This window comes from Trichosurus vulpecula, chromosome 3 (assembly GCF_011100635.1).
Source record: "Trichosurus vulpecula isolate mTriVul1 chromosome 3, mTriVul1.pri, whole genome shotgun sequence".
NCBI classification, from domain to species: Eukaryota; Metazoa; Chordata; class Mammalia; order Diprotodontia; family Phalangeridae; genus Trichosurus; species Trichosurus vulpecula.
Genome location: NC_050575.1, coordinates 250,226,519 through 250,243,768, shown reverse-complemented (window position 1 = coordinate 250,243,768; position 17,250 = coordinate 250,226,519). Strand labels below are relative to the sequence as shown.

The window sequence follows — 17,250 nt, the reverse complement described above, 5'->3', positions numbered from 1 at the left end:
TCTATGCTTTGCTAGTGAATTTCCATTTGAGTCTGAAATAACATTATGGTCATATCAATCGCATATATGACAAGCCTAACATTCCCCCTTCCTGCTATGTTCATCAAGTTAATTGTTTTCACAATCAGCAGCACAAGTCCACTGTTCAGACAGCCAAAAGAATGCAGCTGAGGAGGAATGAGAATATATGGATGTGTGCTACTGTATTTACCGAAGCAACAAAGACATCTCCGATCATTTCAACGGAATCCCATTCTGATACCCGACTGGCCAAAGCGATCTGGAACATAGAATGACACTGAAGGATTTCCTTAATGCGATAAAACACCATCTTTAGTTTCCTTTCACTCAAAACCTTTGGTTCCATCTCTGAAAGTGGTTTTTCATATTGCTAGAGTAAAAAAAAAAAAAGATTATTTTTTTTTAAGTTTTGAAAGAGATAATTCACACAAATTCCTTGATGGCTAGTGCTTAAATATAGAAAATATATTTTTGAGAACTTGATTAATTTACAAAATTATAGTAGTTTACAAAAAAGTACGATAATGACATTTAGGTACCTCCAAAATCCTTTTAAGAGCATCCACATAGTTTTTTTCACTATCGACAACTGAACCCAAAATGTATCTTCTTACAACCTGTGGAATATTTGAAAATATTATTAGAGAAAATTGCTTCAACTGTATGTATCATACATGTAGCAGGAAGTAATTTGCATTTTAGCTTTGGGGATGGCCAACAGTATTGTTATAATGTAGAAAAATGATGGGGTCCCCAAAGAGTTTTATTTTTTTTAATTTTTGCTTGCCAGAAACACACAAAGAATCAATAATTTATAATCATTGTAAAGTGAAATGCGTTACAGGATCAGGACATTATTTTTTGACATAGATATGTATATATACATCTCCTCCAGACATCTCACCACCTACTTTGTTTCCTTTTCTTTTTCTACCCTCCAGATCAGCACCCCAGAAACCATACCCTTTCCTCCTTCTTCCCATTATCCCTTCTCCACCTCTGAGGTAATTAGTCCACTCAGCTTTCGATCTTCACTCAGAGGTTGAGCTATCTTAATTGATGGGTGAGTGCAAATTCAGCAAACACACTATCTCTAAGCCAGCCGTAGACCAACCTCACCATTTATCCACTCATGACAATTGCTAGCATTCTGCCACAGCACATTCCATCACCGCCTTCTATGCCCCAGCTTTTTTTACCTTTTGGTCTAAGAACAGTAATCATAGGCTAGGGACTATCCCAGTCCCCTCATCTTATAGTTGAGGAAACTGAGGACCAGGGAAGTTAATTGATTTACCCAAGCTCACACAGATAGTATGCATCAGAAGCAGCATTGGTACTCAGATCCTCTGTACTAAAAAAGATGTAACAATTGACTGCCCTATGGCCCCACTAACCACACCTACAGCTCCCCAGACCAAAACTCCCTTCCCTCAAACCACTTCCCTATATGTGTTGTCTCCTTCAATTAGAATATAAGCTCTTTGAGGATGGGAATTGGGTGACTTTTATAGCATTACTAAAAAAAATTCTTTCAACAAGTGTTTCCTGAGTAGCTGTCCTATGCATGGAACAGTATGGAGTGGATGATTAACAAAAGAAAATCTAGGATAGATTCCATATCACAACACAAAATAATAAGGACAATTACAACAACAACAATAATTCATTTTCACAAAGAACTTTCCTCAACAATAATCCTAGGAAAAGCCTGAGGCATAATTATCTCTATTTTATAGCTGAAGAAACTGAGGCTTAGTACTTTTGATGGACCTCATCACATAAAGTGATGATGGAGCGCTTACATAGTAGAGCCAAGTTATGCTCAGCTCTCCTGACTCTGAATTTCATACTCTTTTCACTTTACCACTTGCCTTGTAAAGACCTTATTTTCTGAGAAAGAGATTAATATGTTGGGGACAAGAAAGGATAAATGAAAGAAACTTAGCACAAGTGTATAGTTAAAGCATGTTAAATGTACAATAGCAAATATTGGAGTCATGCACATATTGCATAATATAGTACAATTTTCGTCAGTCAGAATATGAATTTTTTTAAACTTTTCATTTTCTTTTTTTTAATTCCTTGGGGTATGGTTTGTTCTCCATGTGGATATTTTCTAATCTCAAGCAAAAGCTACACGGGATGAATCACAAGTTCATTCTATGTAGTTGATAATACATGGCACTTTTGTAGAACCAAGGGAAATGTCTCTTCGCATATAATTTTATTGCATAATTTTTTTGTCCACAAGTGGCACACTGATTATAAATAATATAACAGCATGACTAACCTAAAGTTAAGCTGAAAATAATTTCCCGAGCCTCTCTTTATCACTATCAGGCAACTCAGCCTATGAATATTTGAGCATCCTATACTACCACCTAGTGGATAAAAAAAGTATAAGCCTCAAGCTTTACAAAAATTCCAGTTTGGGAAAAAATTCATATTTTTTAACAGTAATTAGAGAATAATAATTTTTTTTTATCAGAGGAGTTATCATTATACAAAAGATTTACCAAAATTTTTCTTGTCTTAATTAACCCAGTCTTCTAATTCATTTAAAATAGTATATTTCTGAGGATGGGATAAGGAGGGGGGAACTGATTTATAACCAATATTTATAAAAACTCAGAGCTTGAAGAGACCTCAGAGGTCATTTACAGATGCTCACCCTCTATCTAAACAACAATCACCACCATAATATAGAGGGTCATCCAAACTTAGTTTCAGGACCTCAGAAAGTCTTTTAAAAATGAGGGGTAACTCATTTGTGAGGAAACCCATTCCTACTTTTGGATGGATCTAATTATTAGGAACAGGGCAGCTAGGTGGTGCGGTGGATAGAGTTCAGGGCCTGGAGTAGAGAAAACCACAGTACAAATCTGGGCTCAGACAATTAGTAGCTGTGCGACCTGGGTAAGTCATTTGCTCCTATTTGCCTCAGTTTCTTCATCTGTAAAATGAGCTAGAGAAGGAAACTGCAAACCACTCTAGTATCTTTGCAAAGAAAACTCCAAATGGGGTCATAGAGAGCTGAACAAGACTGAAATGACTGAACAATAACAATTATCAGGAAGTTTTCCCTTACTTTAAACATAAATTTGTCTTACAATTTTCTACTCTGGATCCAAGTAGAACAAGTCTAATTCTTTCTTCCACATGATAGTTTGTCCAATGCTTTAAAGAGGTTATAATTTAACCCACCCCCAAAATCTCTCCTCAAGAATAAAAATCTGTCCCTTCAACATGTCCTCATCCAGATTGTATTTGTGGTCCTTCAGTATCCTAGCTGTTCTCCTTGAAATAGTAGCCAGTTTATTAATGTGTTTTTTAAAATGTAGTTTAAAACATTTGAACTATAATCAAATTTATCAATCCCTTTGCTAAAATGTTGTTTATAGAGTTGTCTAGTCCTGGTCACCACCTTACCTTTCAGTACTGTACCTTCCATTAGCTTTTTTGGTTCCTATAATCAGACTAAAATACACAAATGTATCAGATAATCATTCACTATACTGATATTCAATATACTGATTCTTGGGAGAGTATAATTATAACATGAAATTCTTCATTTTCCCAATTAATTCTTATAAGATTGTTCAACACCTAACACAGTACCTGGGACATAGAAGGCTCTTAGTAATCTTTGCAGATTGACTGATTTACTTTACACTAGGCTCTTAAAATTTCCCTTTGAAGCCAGGAAGAATGAGTCTAATCTGTCTTCAACACAACAGACCTTTCACTAATTGAAGACAGAAATCATACTACCTAAGTGTTCTCTTCTTCAGGCTATAGCATTGCCTCTAGTCCCCTCTCCAGCCTGGTTACTCTTGTCTGGCTGTGCTCCAACTCACTAGTCTCCGCTCCTTGAGATGTTTGGTTTTCCCAATAGGCCAATCTATATTTTAATTAGGTTCACTGGGTAATCACATCCTGAAAATTCTTAGGCCTTCCACAACTTAGCTGCCACCAACCTTTCCAAACTTGTTTGATATAATCCCCTTTCCTGAAAACTCAATTCCAGTTACACTGGCCTGCCAAATGTTTCCTGTACAGGAAATTCCATCTCTTTTTTCTGTACCTTTGGACAGGGCTGGAAATGTACTCTCTTCTCATCACAAGATCTCTCACTTTCTGGAAAAACAGCTCAATTGCCTCCTCCTGCATGTGAGACCTCTCCAGATTCCTCCAAGTTGACATTCCCTATCTCTAGAAATTATTTTGCATCATTTTATAAATAGTCTGCTTTTACTTTTCCAAGTACATATCTTCCCACTAGAATATTAGGTCTTTGTGACAAAGTCTGGTTTTTGTTTGTTTGTTTGCTTTGTCTTTATGTTCCCCGCACCTAACACAATACTTGGCTCCTAGAAGGCATTTAAATACTTGCTGAATTGAATTAAATCATTGCCCATCTCTTAGGCTCCAATTAGCTACAGACTAATAATAAACATTTATTGAATTAAGGTTCACCAAGTGTTTTCCTTAGAAATGTCCCCCTATGAAATAGGTAGTAAATACTGTTATCCCCATCCAGGCCTGATCAGAGAGACGAAGGTCATGGTCACACAACTGGGTAAGCATCAAAGCCAGAAAGTGTCTGAATCAGGTTCAAGATCAAGATGCTTTTTTTCCTCAACTATATTATAGACTCAGGATTCTTCCTTAGCTTCCTCTTCCATACTGTCATCCACTTCTTCAGATCTCTTTCCTTGGATCGAAAGGTAATTTTTTAAAGAGCTAGAAAGAACAGACCATGGAGGACATGTATTCCAACACATAAGAGATGAGGAGGCTTCAAATGATGTGCCCAAGGTGACAGAGATAGTCGGGGGATTCCAGCCCAGGTCCTCTGCCTTTAAATCCCATACTCTTTCTACTTATGTCCAAATCAGATTTTAAAGTCCTTTTAAAAACCCGTCTGCTTATCCCTTGGCATCATACATTTTTTACTTTTGCCATCTAATTTGACCAAATAGACATGCTTGATAATACTTGTTGCCTTTATTTTCCACCTCCTATACCTATAATTTTTACCACATCGTTGGACGCATTTGGAAAGCTATAGAGCACAGGCCTAGAGTCAGGAAGACCTGAATTTGAACAATGTACCAGATGCTTAACAGCTATGTGACATGGGGCAGGTCACTAAAACCTATCTGTGCCTCACTTTCCTCATCTGTAAAATGGGGATAATAATCATACCTAACTCCCCAAGTTTCTTGTGAGGATCAAATGAATTCACACATACAAATGACTTTGAAAATCTTAAAGAGCTATATGAATGCTAGCTATTATTAGTAGTAGAATTAGTATTTCCCCTCATAAAACTACCCAATCCTTCCCTAGAGGCAATAGAAACAGGAGTAGAAGGAACATTAGATTCAAAGTTAATAGACCTGAGTTCTAATTCTAGCTGTTCTATCAACAAGTTGTGAGACTTTGGCACGTCAATCCCCATTCCAGAGCCCCCTATTGATACTTCTCATCTACCCCAACAAAGGCATATGCTTATGGTGTATTTTATAGATAAAGAACAATAAATATTGAGAATGCTTTGAAAATTGTAAGTCACACAACAAACATTGCTTTAAAATGTATGTGGTCATATTCAGTTTTCTCACAATGCAAAACATACTAACTTGCTGCTGGGATAAACCTTCAGGCATTGGAGTCATAATTGCCTCTGTGTGCACACAATCGACATCAATAAATAAATTCAGTTCTTCTTCTTGAAGACGAGATCTGTGTTCTAAAAATAGAAAATGAAATACTTGTTTTTAGTGGAAATATATTTAAAATTTTATAATACATTGAAACTAGCATATACACATATAATTTATTAAATTTCAGTTCCTCATAGATCATATCTCAAGCAAGTTCCCATTGTCCTTCACACAAAAGTTGAGAGAGCATTTTGGTGACACGTAAACTTTACTAAAATGAAAGCTATAGTATACAGTTGTTTCAGGGAGGTAGGAGTCAAGAAGACCTGAGTTCAAATTCAGCTTTAGACATTCATAGCTGTGTGACCCTGGGCAAGTCATAAATGGTGACTGTCTCAGTTTACTCATCTGTAAAACCACCTACCTCACAGGAATGTTATGAGGATAAAATTGCATAATATTTGTAAACCATCTGCTGTTTTTACACCACCCACATCCCCCCAGTATTCCTCTCATAATAAATAATTGTTTTAAATGAGGAAAAAAAATCAACAAAACCAACACATTCCACCAAAACTAGATATTATATGCAATGTTCCATACCCATGGATCTCCCTTCACCTCCGCTCTGCAAACAATAAAGGGGGAGACATCTTTTTCACATCTCCTCTTTTAAGGCCAAGGTTATAATTTTACAATAGTCATTTTCAATTGTTCTTTGTTCTTTCCATTTTCATTGTTGTGGTTGTTGTGTATACTTTCCTTGGTTCTGCCTACTTCACTTTGCATCAGTTCATATAAGCCTTTCCAAGTTTCTCTGTGTTCATCATGTTCTTCTAGCACACTAAGATTCTGTTATACAAATACAATTTGTTTGGCCACTCTCCAACCAATGAGAATCTACTGTGAATAGTCTTTTTAACCTTAGAATGGAGGAGATAATCTGGAGAGTTCAATGATAAATGAGCAATAAGGCCCCAGTCTCATCATCTATAAGCTACAGCTCCTGAAATATCCACATATGAATAAGAGACTAAAGGAAATATAACTGAGTCTAGGGCTCCCCTCTTTAAGCAGAGCTCTAGAGTTTGAAAATGGGTTAGCCATATATATAGGATGGTCATCGGATCTCCCCTTAATGGTCAAATTAGATCATAGGGTTAACAGAAGGAATGTCACTGCTAGTTACCACTCCCTATTTGCATAAACATAGAGTTTTTTAAAAGTCTTAGTACAACTTTAATCTATTTTTTAAAATTTAAACTGCACTGAAATTTTTGGGATACCACGTAAATCTATGTCAACTCAATCTTTACTAGGTCCATATTGAAATTTATACCTCTTTTCCATTACATCTTGTAGATCTTCACCTAGGCTTTCTGATATGACTGGAATGCTATCCATTTTTATCTTGATCTGCTGGAATTCCAGGTTGAGCTAAAGTCCAGCTTTGTTTGAGGGTGCATTTCTTCCTTTCCTAGTCACCCAAGTTGTTTTTGTTCTCTATCCTTCTTACACTCTGTGTCTGTGTGTGTGTATCATAGACCTCTACCAATCTTGTAAAGCTCATGATCCCTTCTCTAAGTAATGCTTTAAAATGAATAAAAAAAAATACTTAGGATTACAAAAAAAAAAAGAGTTTGGAAAAGTCCAATTCCCCAAATCCTAAAGTCTTTAAGAACTAACCTAAATGAGTGCTTTGGAAATTAAGGCAAGTTTTGAGACATTGGCACTTAAAGCTAAGTCTATGGAAACATCAAGTGTTCACCTAGAAGTATAGCATGGTAGAAACTGAGAGTTGGGATATCCAGGTGTGAAGCTTGATTCTGCTTCTAACTAACTCTGTAATTCAGGATCTAATTTTTCTACTTTGAACCTATCCTTCCATCTGTAAAATGACAGGGCTAAACTTATAATCTCTAAAGTCCTCATCTGTTCTAATATAGTAGTCATTTAGGAAATATTAATTGATTGACTAAAAATCTGATTATCTAAACCTGATTTTATGACCTAAGAGGTCACCTAGAACAAGGTCTTTTATAAAAGAGGAAACTGAAGCCTGGAGAGACTAAGTGACTTGCCCAAAGCTACAAAGAGAACAAGTTGCCAAACCACGCCTTCTAGCCACAAATTCAGTTCACTTTCCACTATGCCACTGATGGGCAAATTGCCTTAAATACCAAGGTCATGTTTCAACAACCAGTTTGGGATATTGTCTAATTTCATCCCTGTTCAATATAAACTGAATGTCATGCTATTAGTAAATACTTAAGTCTTTAAAGCTATTCTACACAGGTCAATATTGAAAGCAGATTGATTATATACTTTGCAGCCAAAGATGGAAAAGCTCTATGCAGTCAGTTAAAACAAGGCCTGGAGCTGACTGTGGCTTAGATCATGAGCACAAAAATTCAGAATTAAATTGAAGAAAGCAGGGGAATCTATCAGACCATATAGGTATGACCTAAATAGTATCCCTCATGAATACGAACTGGAAATGATGAATAGATTTAAGGGATTAGATCTGGTAGACATAGTGTTTGAAGAACTAAGGACTAAGGTTCACAATACCGTATAGGAGGCAGCATCAAAAAACATTCCAAAGAAAAAAAGCAAGGAAACAAAATAGCTGTCTAATAAGGCTTTACAAATAGCTGAGGAAAGAAGGCAAGGGAAAGGCAAAGGAGAAAAGGAAAAATATACCCAACTGAATAAATAATTTCAAAGAATAGCAAAGATAAGAAGGTTTTCTTAAATGAATAATGCAAAGAAATAGAAGAAAACAATAGAACAGGACAGATAAAGAGATCTCTTTAAGAAAATTAAAGATATCAAGGGAATATTTTGTGCAAAAATAATCATGATAAAAGACAAAAATGGAAGGGCCTTAACAGAAGTAGGTGAGATTCAGAAGAGGTGGCAAGAATATACAGAATAACTATACAAAAAAAAGAATTTTAACATCAGGATAAACCTTGATGGTGTAGTTACTGATCTAGAGCCAGACAACCTGGAGAATGAAGTCAAGTGGGCCTTAGGAAACATTGCTAACAATAGGGCCAACTGAGCTACCTAAAATCCTAAAAGATGATGCTGTTAAAGTGCTGCACTCAATATGCCAGCAAATTTGGGAAACTGAACAGAGGCCACTGGATTGGAAAAGATTAGCACACATCCTAAACCTAAAGAAGAGCAATGTCAAAGAATGTTGAAATTACCAAATAATTGTTCTCATTTCACAAACCAGCAAAGTTATGCTTAAGATTCTGCAAGCTAAGTTTCAGCAATATGTGAACCAAGAATTATCAGAAGAGCAAGCTGTTTTCATAGAAGCAGTGGAACTTGAGACCAAATTGCCAGCGTTTGCTGGATTATGGAGAAGGCAAGGGAGTTCCAGAAAAAAAAAAATCTACTTCTGCTTTGTTGACTACAATAAAGCCTTTGAGTGTGTGGATCACAACAAAATGTAGCAAGTCCTCAAAGGATGGGAGTACCAGATCATCTTACTTATCTCCTGAGGAACTTGTATGTGCACCAAAAAGCAACAGAACTGAACATGGAACAAATGATTCGTTTAAGATTGGAAAAGGAGTATGACAAGGTTGCATATTGTCACCTTATTTATTTAACTTATGTGCACAGTACATCATGTGAAATGCCAGGCCGCACAAATCAAAAGCTGAAATAAAAGTTGCAAGGAGAAATATCAACAATCTCATATATGCAGATATCACTATGATGGCAGAAAGTGAAAAAGAATTAAGAAGACTCTTGATGAGGTGAAAGAGGAGAGTGTAAAAGTTGGCTTGGAGCTTAACATCAAAAAAACCAATATGTTGGCAACTGGTCCCATCACTTTCTAGCAAATAGAGGGAGAAAAAATGGAAGTGGGTGTCAGATTTTATATTCTTGGGCTCAAAGATCATTACAGATGGTGACTACAGCCATGAAATTAAAAGATGCTTGCTCTTTGGAAAGAAAGCTATAGCAAATATGGACAGCATCCTAAAAAGCAAAGATACCACCTTGCTGACAAAGATCCATATAGTCAAAGCTATTTTTCCAGTAGCAATGTATGGCTGTGAGAGCTGGATTGTAAGGAAAGCAGAGCACCGCAGAATCAATGCTTTCAAATTCTGGTGCTGAAGAAGACTTCTGAGACTCCCTTGGACAGAAAGGAGATCAATTCAGTCAATACTTACAGAAATTAATTCAGAGTATTCTCTGGAAGGTCAAATATTAAAACTGAAACTTAGATACTTTGGCCACATAATGAAAAATCCTGATCTTGGGAAAGACTGAAGGCAGAAGGAAAAGGAGATGGCAGAGGATGAGATGGACAGGTAGTGTCATGGAAGCAATGAACTTGAGTTTGGACAGACTTTGGGAGACAGTAGAAGATAGAAGGGTCTGCTGTGCTATGTATGGTCCATGGGGTCATGAAGAATCAGACACAACTGAACAACTGAACATAACAACAAAGGTCCCTGAGAGGTAGCAGGATGCAATGAACAGAGGGACAGCCCTGGACTCAGGAAGATGTATGTTCAAATCCTAACTCTGACACATAAATAAATTATAAATCATTTAACTCCTTAGTGTCTCTGTGTAGCTCTCAGATGGCATCTATACTGGTGACCAAGGCTGTTATACTCCAGAGTTCCACATCCACTAATCCAGACAAAAAATAATAATAACAATTCTAAGCTATATGCTCTAAGTATCATATGGTCTATTGAATGCAGACTGTTGCCAGTAATTATACCTTTAGGCAGGCCCTGCCTTATGGTTGGAAGACAGAGGAGTTGGTTACATATGTGTTATGATGTCAGAAAAACTGGGAAATCTTAATGTCCTACCAATCATCAACCAATAAACCTTTAGTAAGCACTAGTTACTGTTCTAAGTGTTGGGGTTACAAAAAAGCAAAAGACATTCCTTGTCCTCAAGAAGCTTACAATCTAAAATTCTCCCTTGAAAGGTATTATGGTGTAGTAGCTGTCTTGTGAGTCAGGCATTCAATTAAACAATTTAATAAGATTTAATGAATGACTACAGTGTGTCAGCCACTGTGCTACAAACTAGGGATAAAAGTGAGACAGTCCTTCCCTTCAAGGAGCTTACATTCTACTGGGAGAAAATACTTTTTTATATCGATAAAAATGTGCAAATACATACAAAGTAAATAAAAAAAAATTTGGGAGGTGAGGAGAACACTAATAACTGAGGCAGAATCTTTAAAGGACTCCTGTAGTAGGTGGCATCCAAGAGGTTCTTTGAAGGAAGCTAGGGATCCTATGAGACAGAAATGGAGATGGAAGGCATTCCAGATGTGGAAGATGGCCAGTACCAAACCCTGGAAATGGTAGGTAGATGCTGTACATGACACACAGGAAGGAGATCAGTTTTGTTAGAAAATGGGAGAATAATGTACGCTATCTGTAAAGATCCCAAATAGAAGACGCTATATTTTATCCTAGAGTTAATAGAGAGCTGTTTCCTTTTTATGAGCAGGGGGCACGATCACATCTCCAAATCAGGATTATTTTATCAGTGGTATGGAGGATGAATTAGAGGTTCCTCTGACACTTACTAAGTACATAATCATGGCCAAATCACTTTTTCACTCACTGCCTTCAACCAACTCTAAACAAAAGCCAAGTCCTCTCCTACCCATGTGACTGACATTTAAAGTATGTAGTCAGGCCTCATAGTTAGATTAGGGTTTTGGCCTCTGCTAAAATACACATCCCCCTGGAAAGAAAGAAATTTTACATCTTTTGCCCTACTTAAGTATTTCAATAATTTGTGATTTTACATCCTGGACCTGTGATATCATAAGGTAGGGAATGCTTGGTATGGAAACTCCTTCTACCAAAGCAAATTGGCAATTCTTCTATAACGGGTTGAGTTTTCTTAAAAAGATGATGGGAAACTTGAGAGGCTAAGAGACTTTCCTATTTTACATGAATCATCTCTTATCTATCATTTTGTTTTCCACTAGTATAGCTACGATGCTTTGCACAGTACTTAATGTTCTTTTTGTTAAACATCCAATTGGTTGAATACAGTACCTAAGAACAGTTTTTGTAAGAAGTCTGAAAGTAGAAGGCAAGAGTAAAAGGGGCCTGGAATGAAGGGTAGAGAATCATGATTTCTTACACCTAGATCAATAAAAGAACAGAGAAAAGTCTCCATTTTGGAGAATTTCCATCATTTGTTGAGAGTATTTTCAAGACTCTTCTATCATCTCCCCAAAGTAGGAAAACACAAAAGTATTTTCTCCATGAACATGCTCTCCCTAAGGAATATCCTGACTGCTTTACAGATAGTCATATGTAAAGTATAATAATTACAACATTGCCAATGTATCCACCCTTGACACAGTGACATCAACTCTATAGACACTGACCACTGGAAACAAATGATTTAGTCCGGATGAATGAACGGCCTTTCTTCACAGCAGCTTTGGTTTTTTCAAGGCCATCTTTGGTACCTTCTTTTGCTGCCCGCATGAGTTTTTGCATCTGCAAGAGAAGAAAAATAGTAAGCTATGAATTTGGTGTTTATTGATACAGTTCAACAGATATCCATACATATCGTGGCACAGATCTCTACTTTTAGCTAGCTTCTTTTAAAAGAATACTGTCAAGTAGTTTGGTCCCAAATTGATCGTTTGGTTGGACATTTTCTTTTACTTCAAAATATATTCATTATTCATTAAATATTTAAATATACAACATATCTACATAACATATATACATATTTCAGTATATACATAACACTTTTCTGAAGCACTTATCTCTTGAGAACAGAAAAAACACCTTATACTGCTACAAAACATTCTAGCAACATATCCAAAGAGTGGAAAGGGCAATAAGCGCACAGAGCCAGGTCAAACAGAAGTCAGTTCTCTCCAGGGCTCCCATTTTATAAATCTGATCATCTAAATACTGAAGTTATCACTGCACTCAAGTTCCTAATTGACATAGGATGGCCAATCCACAAATGGTCAAACGAGAACAGGCCAAGTTCTGAGAACGATTTAAAACCCTTCATGTACCAATGTAAATATACTTTTGACTTGAGCTAAGAAGAACAGAGAAAACAACAAACCCATTAGAAGCTGATTTTGAACCAGGTGACTTAGTGACCCAAAAACTATTTTCCATTTGGATAGGTCTTCATTACTTCTCGCCTAGACTACTGCAATAATTTTATTAATTCTTCTTCTCTAACCCCTCTCCAATTGATCTTTCATAAAAGATGTCTTCCCAACAAACAGCTCTAGTCCTGTCACTCCTCTATTCATAAACAGTTGGTGACTATCCCCATGCCATACAAATTCACAGTATAACTCTTCTGTTCCTACTACTCAAGACCCGACACAATCTGGCTCCAGTCTACCTCTCTAGACTTCTCATTCTGCTTCCCTTCAGGTATACAACATTGCAGGTAAGTTAAGCTCCTCTACAGATGCTGTTCTTATTCTGCCCTCTCCTGTTGTGTCTCTGTTTTCATCTATCTCCCTTACCTAGAAGAGACTCTTCTCTCTATTACCATATCACCACTTATTGAAGTACCTCCCTTTTGTGTGAGGAGCCATTCAGGCACCAGCTGAGTGAAGCTTTTCTTAACTCCCCTACCTGAAAATGGAGTCTCCATCCTCAAATTTTCAGAGCACCATGCTTTGATCTCTTTGCTTATATCTCTTCTTTCCACTCACGATACTCTTCCCTTGTTATTACTGTTATTTGTATATACATTTTCCTCCTTGCCCATTAGATTGTAAATAGGCCCTATGTCATATTCATCATTGTAACCCTAGCATAGAAAACAAGGCTTTGGGACATAATAGATATTTAATAAATTCTTATTTAAGTCATCCTAGTGATATCAAGTCAAAAGTTCTGACAATACATTCATTTCATTGTTCAGTTGTTTCAGTCACGTCTTACTCTTTGTAACTCCATCTAGGGTTGTCTTTACAAAGATACTGGAGTGGTTTGCCATTTCCTTCTCCAGTTCATTTCACAGATGAGGAAACTGAGGCAAACAGGGTTAAGTGATTTGCCTGGGGTCATACAGCTAATAAGTGTCTGAGGCTGAATTTGAACTTAGGCCTTTATGACTCCAGGCCCTGCGATCTATCCATTGTGCCACCTTGCTGCCCTTATACTTTCATTAATAAATGCCAAAGTGCAATAAATATCCAATTGTGATATTTCAATTCATTTCTAAATCTCAGCCTATAGAATGGCTTTACATAGAAGTCAAATAATTATAACAATTGATTCTATTTGATCTTTGAAGAATTTTCCCTTCTTGAAATTCTCTGTTTTCTGTGATAATAATCCATTTCTCTTTTTTCTTTATTTCCTTTATCTCTGGTTCTTCTTCCTTATCTCATCCCTTCAATGTGAGTTATCTTTAAAGCTCAATCAGCTGCTTTCAGCTCTTTACATTCTCTCCCTTGGAGAGTTCACTTCCTCTTATGACTTCAGTTAGTACCTCCATACTTTTTATACCTAAATATAGATGTTCAAGACTAATCTTTGACCAATGTCTCTTCTTTCTAGCTACCTGTAGGATACCAACCAATCAAGAATGAACTCATCATGTTACATCCCCAGTAAGTTCCCATTCCTAACTTCCTATTTCTACAACTATCACTATTCTTTTCTGGATCACCCACAGATTTGAAATCTGAGACTTATCTTTATTATATATAATCATATATGGGTGTGTGCATAATTAAATATATTGTAGAGTCAGTGACCAAGCCCTGAAAATTCATATCTATTAGCTTTCCCCTGACCTCTTTATTTTCATAGTTCTAATACAAGTCTAATCAAGACCCTTTTCATTCATTCCTGTACTGCTAATATGTAATCCTAACTGATTTTCCTGCCCCTACTTTCTCCCTCGCCAAACCATCCTATAAGACTAATCTTTCTATAGCACTTCTTTTGCCTCATTAGTCCCTGGCATAAGAGTCTATCATTATTCTTTATATCCTAGTGGATTAAAACTAAATTAAGTTCTCTAAATTCAAGACTTTTTATAAACTGTCTCCAGTTTACCTAGTCAAGCTGATTTCTCATTACCAAATGTGAACTATTTTTATATTCCCATATGGCTCCCAACCCCACCACCAACAGCTTGAAATATTCTTCCTCACTATCTAAAATTTTAACCATTTTAGAGGCCCACAGCCCTTCTCTGAATACTCTTAGCCTTCCTAGTATTCTTACAGTAATTATAATCTATATTACCCTAATTATATATACCCTAACTTATCCCCTTTTCTATATGCTTCATGTAGAAAAGCAAACAAATTCTACTTAATAGCACTAATATTATCCTTAGACCTATGATATTGTCATAATAGAGCCAAGGCTATGAGGATATTTTAGCCTCATAAGTTACTCGAAAATTAGAACATATTCTTAAATTAATCAACCTAGGTCAATACAGCACTAGTCAGTAGATAGAAGTCAAGGGCGGGAGGGGACACACAAAAAATGGAGAAGACCAAACAAAAGTAAAAATTACTTGACAGTGTGCTTTTAATACAGATTTTTAAGATATCACCATGTTGACATTTTAATTAAAATCATCATCTATTTGGCTGTTATTTTTTTTAAAGTTTTTAAAGTCTATTTTCAAATCACCATTTAAAATGTAGCTGGTCAAAAAATTAACCACACTACCTTCAGCTCATGTTTTTGCTTTAGCTGCTGAATCTCTACTGCTCCCACAGTGTTTGCCATCAAATCTTTCATCTTTTTCTCATAGTGCTCCTTTAAACGGGTTAGGTCATGAGAGAGCTACAGTGCATAAAGAGATACAATCTTTTCAAAAAAAAAAAGGCTATAGTACTTTTTGACAAGTGTAAATGGAAAGTACTTCAGTAGTGTCACACATGCAATTTTGTTTGACAAATGGTGCACATATATGAGAACCTGGTTTGGCAAGGACGCTCAAGCATGTCTTGAGTCTTTTGGTAAGCACAAGTACAAACAGGTCAAGCATGTCATATGCTCTATTTAGCACCAGTGATTTTGGAAAATTAAAACCCAAAAGCTGAGAGACCACAACTACTTAAGGTGAGCCAGACTGGAGACTTTTTGGTGCCTTGATGTTAATATCTAAATGAAAAAAAAATTAAAGGATTTTTTTTGTTTAAAAATCATTTTTTCAACATTGTATGCAATAAAATATTTTAAATAAAACTGTTGGTGTGTTTTCAATAAAATGGCATTCTTTTGAGTCAGCCCTGCAGAATAAGATGCAGGCAATATGCTAGACAATTTTGAACATCCACTTTGCAAGAGCAAGGAAAAACTATAACTAATAAAGACTAGAACAGTCTCCAAGCTGACATGAGTTGCTCTCAACATTATGGGTTTAGTTCCCTAACCAAATATCAAAATCTATTAACTTTTTTTTAGCTGAGCATAAATAGCTCAAAAACATAGACAAAAACAACACAGCTCCTTCAGGGCTAGCCTTTCTCATGCTTAGTCCCAGACAGTGCTATTTTGGGCAAAGTTAAAAAAATTAGAGCCTTTTTTTTGAGTTGAAGTTAAAAAAAAATATGATTTTTGCTATGTTTTAAACATTCCTTTGTGGGCTAAATCTTGATTTTAAGTCCTTCCTCTGAAAGCCTGGCACCTGGTATGAGTTTGAATAAATTAGTACTTTCCTTAATAGGAATCATAGAGAGGAATGCTCATCTACTCAACTTCAACTCAAGGCTAACATTTATTTGTTACCTACCAGATAGGTAGGTAAACAAAAGTCTCTCTAAAGTAAGGGCCAATGTTTAGACCTCCTTTCACTAAACTGTTAGTGATGTTTCAGACCCTGTATATAACAAGGCCACCACTGAGAAGGACCCCATTGAGATATGGGCTGAATTGTTCTAGTAATGACCACATAAATAATAGTAATAGTTCACCTTTGAATAGTACTTAATGGTTACAAAGTGCATTTACATATATTACATGCCTATAAAATACTTCTTGAAATAGGTAACAAAAGCATAAAACTGTCTTTGTGTGTATGTGTGAGTATATGTATAGGGGTGGATAGGGGAGGGAGAGTTATAGTGGAAAGAACACTGATTCTGGAGTCAGAAGACCTAGGTATAAATTTCATGACTGGGGCTTACTACCTGTATGACTTTGGGCAAGTCATTGGGATCAGTGTGTTCATCTGTAAGATGAAGGGGTTGAACTATTTGGCCTCTGAGGTCTTCTCCACCTCTAGATCTGTGAATTCTATGGTCTACACCTGTGATTTCATTGGTTTTATGAAATCATTGGTTTTATGAATTGGTGAGAAAACTCCTACCACCAATAAATACTTTTGCAAATTAATGTCTTAGAGAATTGCCTAGGGTCATTGAGAGCTCAGTAGAATATAAGACCCTGAGCTCAGGGACTGTCTGATTTTTGTATTTGTATTACCGATTCAATAGCAGAGTGCTTGAAATAAAGCATATGCTTAATAAATGCTTATTGGTTGATTGATTTAATGATTAAGTGATTTG

General features: G+C 36.3%; 1 protein-coding gene across 4 annotated transcripts in view; it reads right to left on the bottom strand.

The window, feature by feature from the left end:
* Nucleotides 1-17,250, bottom strand: part of ARHGEF10 (Rho guanine nucleotide exchange factor 10) — a 244,523-nt gene that overhangs the window by 130,965 nt on the left and 96,308 nt on the right. For 3 of the 4 annotated variants that reach the window (XM_036752754.1, XM_036752755.1, XM_036752758.1), the window contains exons 9-13: nt 15,407-15,523; nt 12,106-12,220; nt 5,670-5,779; nt 561-638; nt 212-391 (exon numbers count right to left, since the gene is read on the bottom strand). In XM_036752754.1, the coding sequence (XP_036608649.1) occupies nt 212-391; nt 561-638; nt 5,670-5,779; nt 12,106-12,220; nt 15,407-15,523 (600 nt within the window). The remainder of the gene's footprint in view (nt 1-211; nt 392-560; nt 639-5,669; nt 5,780-12,105; nt 12,221-15,406; nt 15,524-17,250) is intronic. The other variant, XM_036752756.1, reaches the window with a different exon arrangement.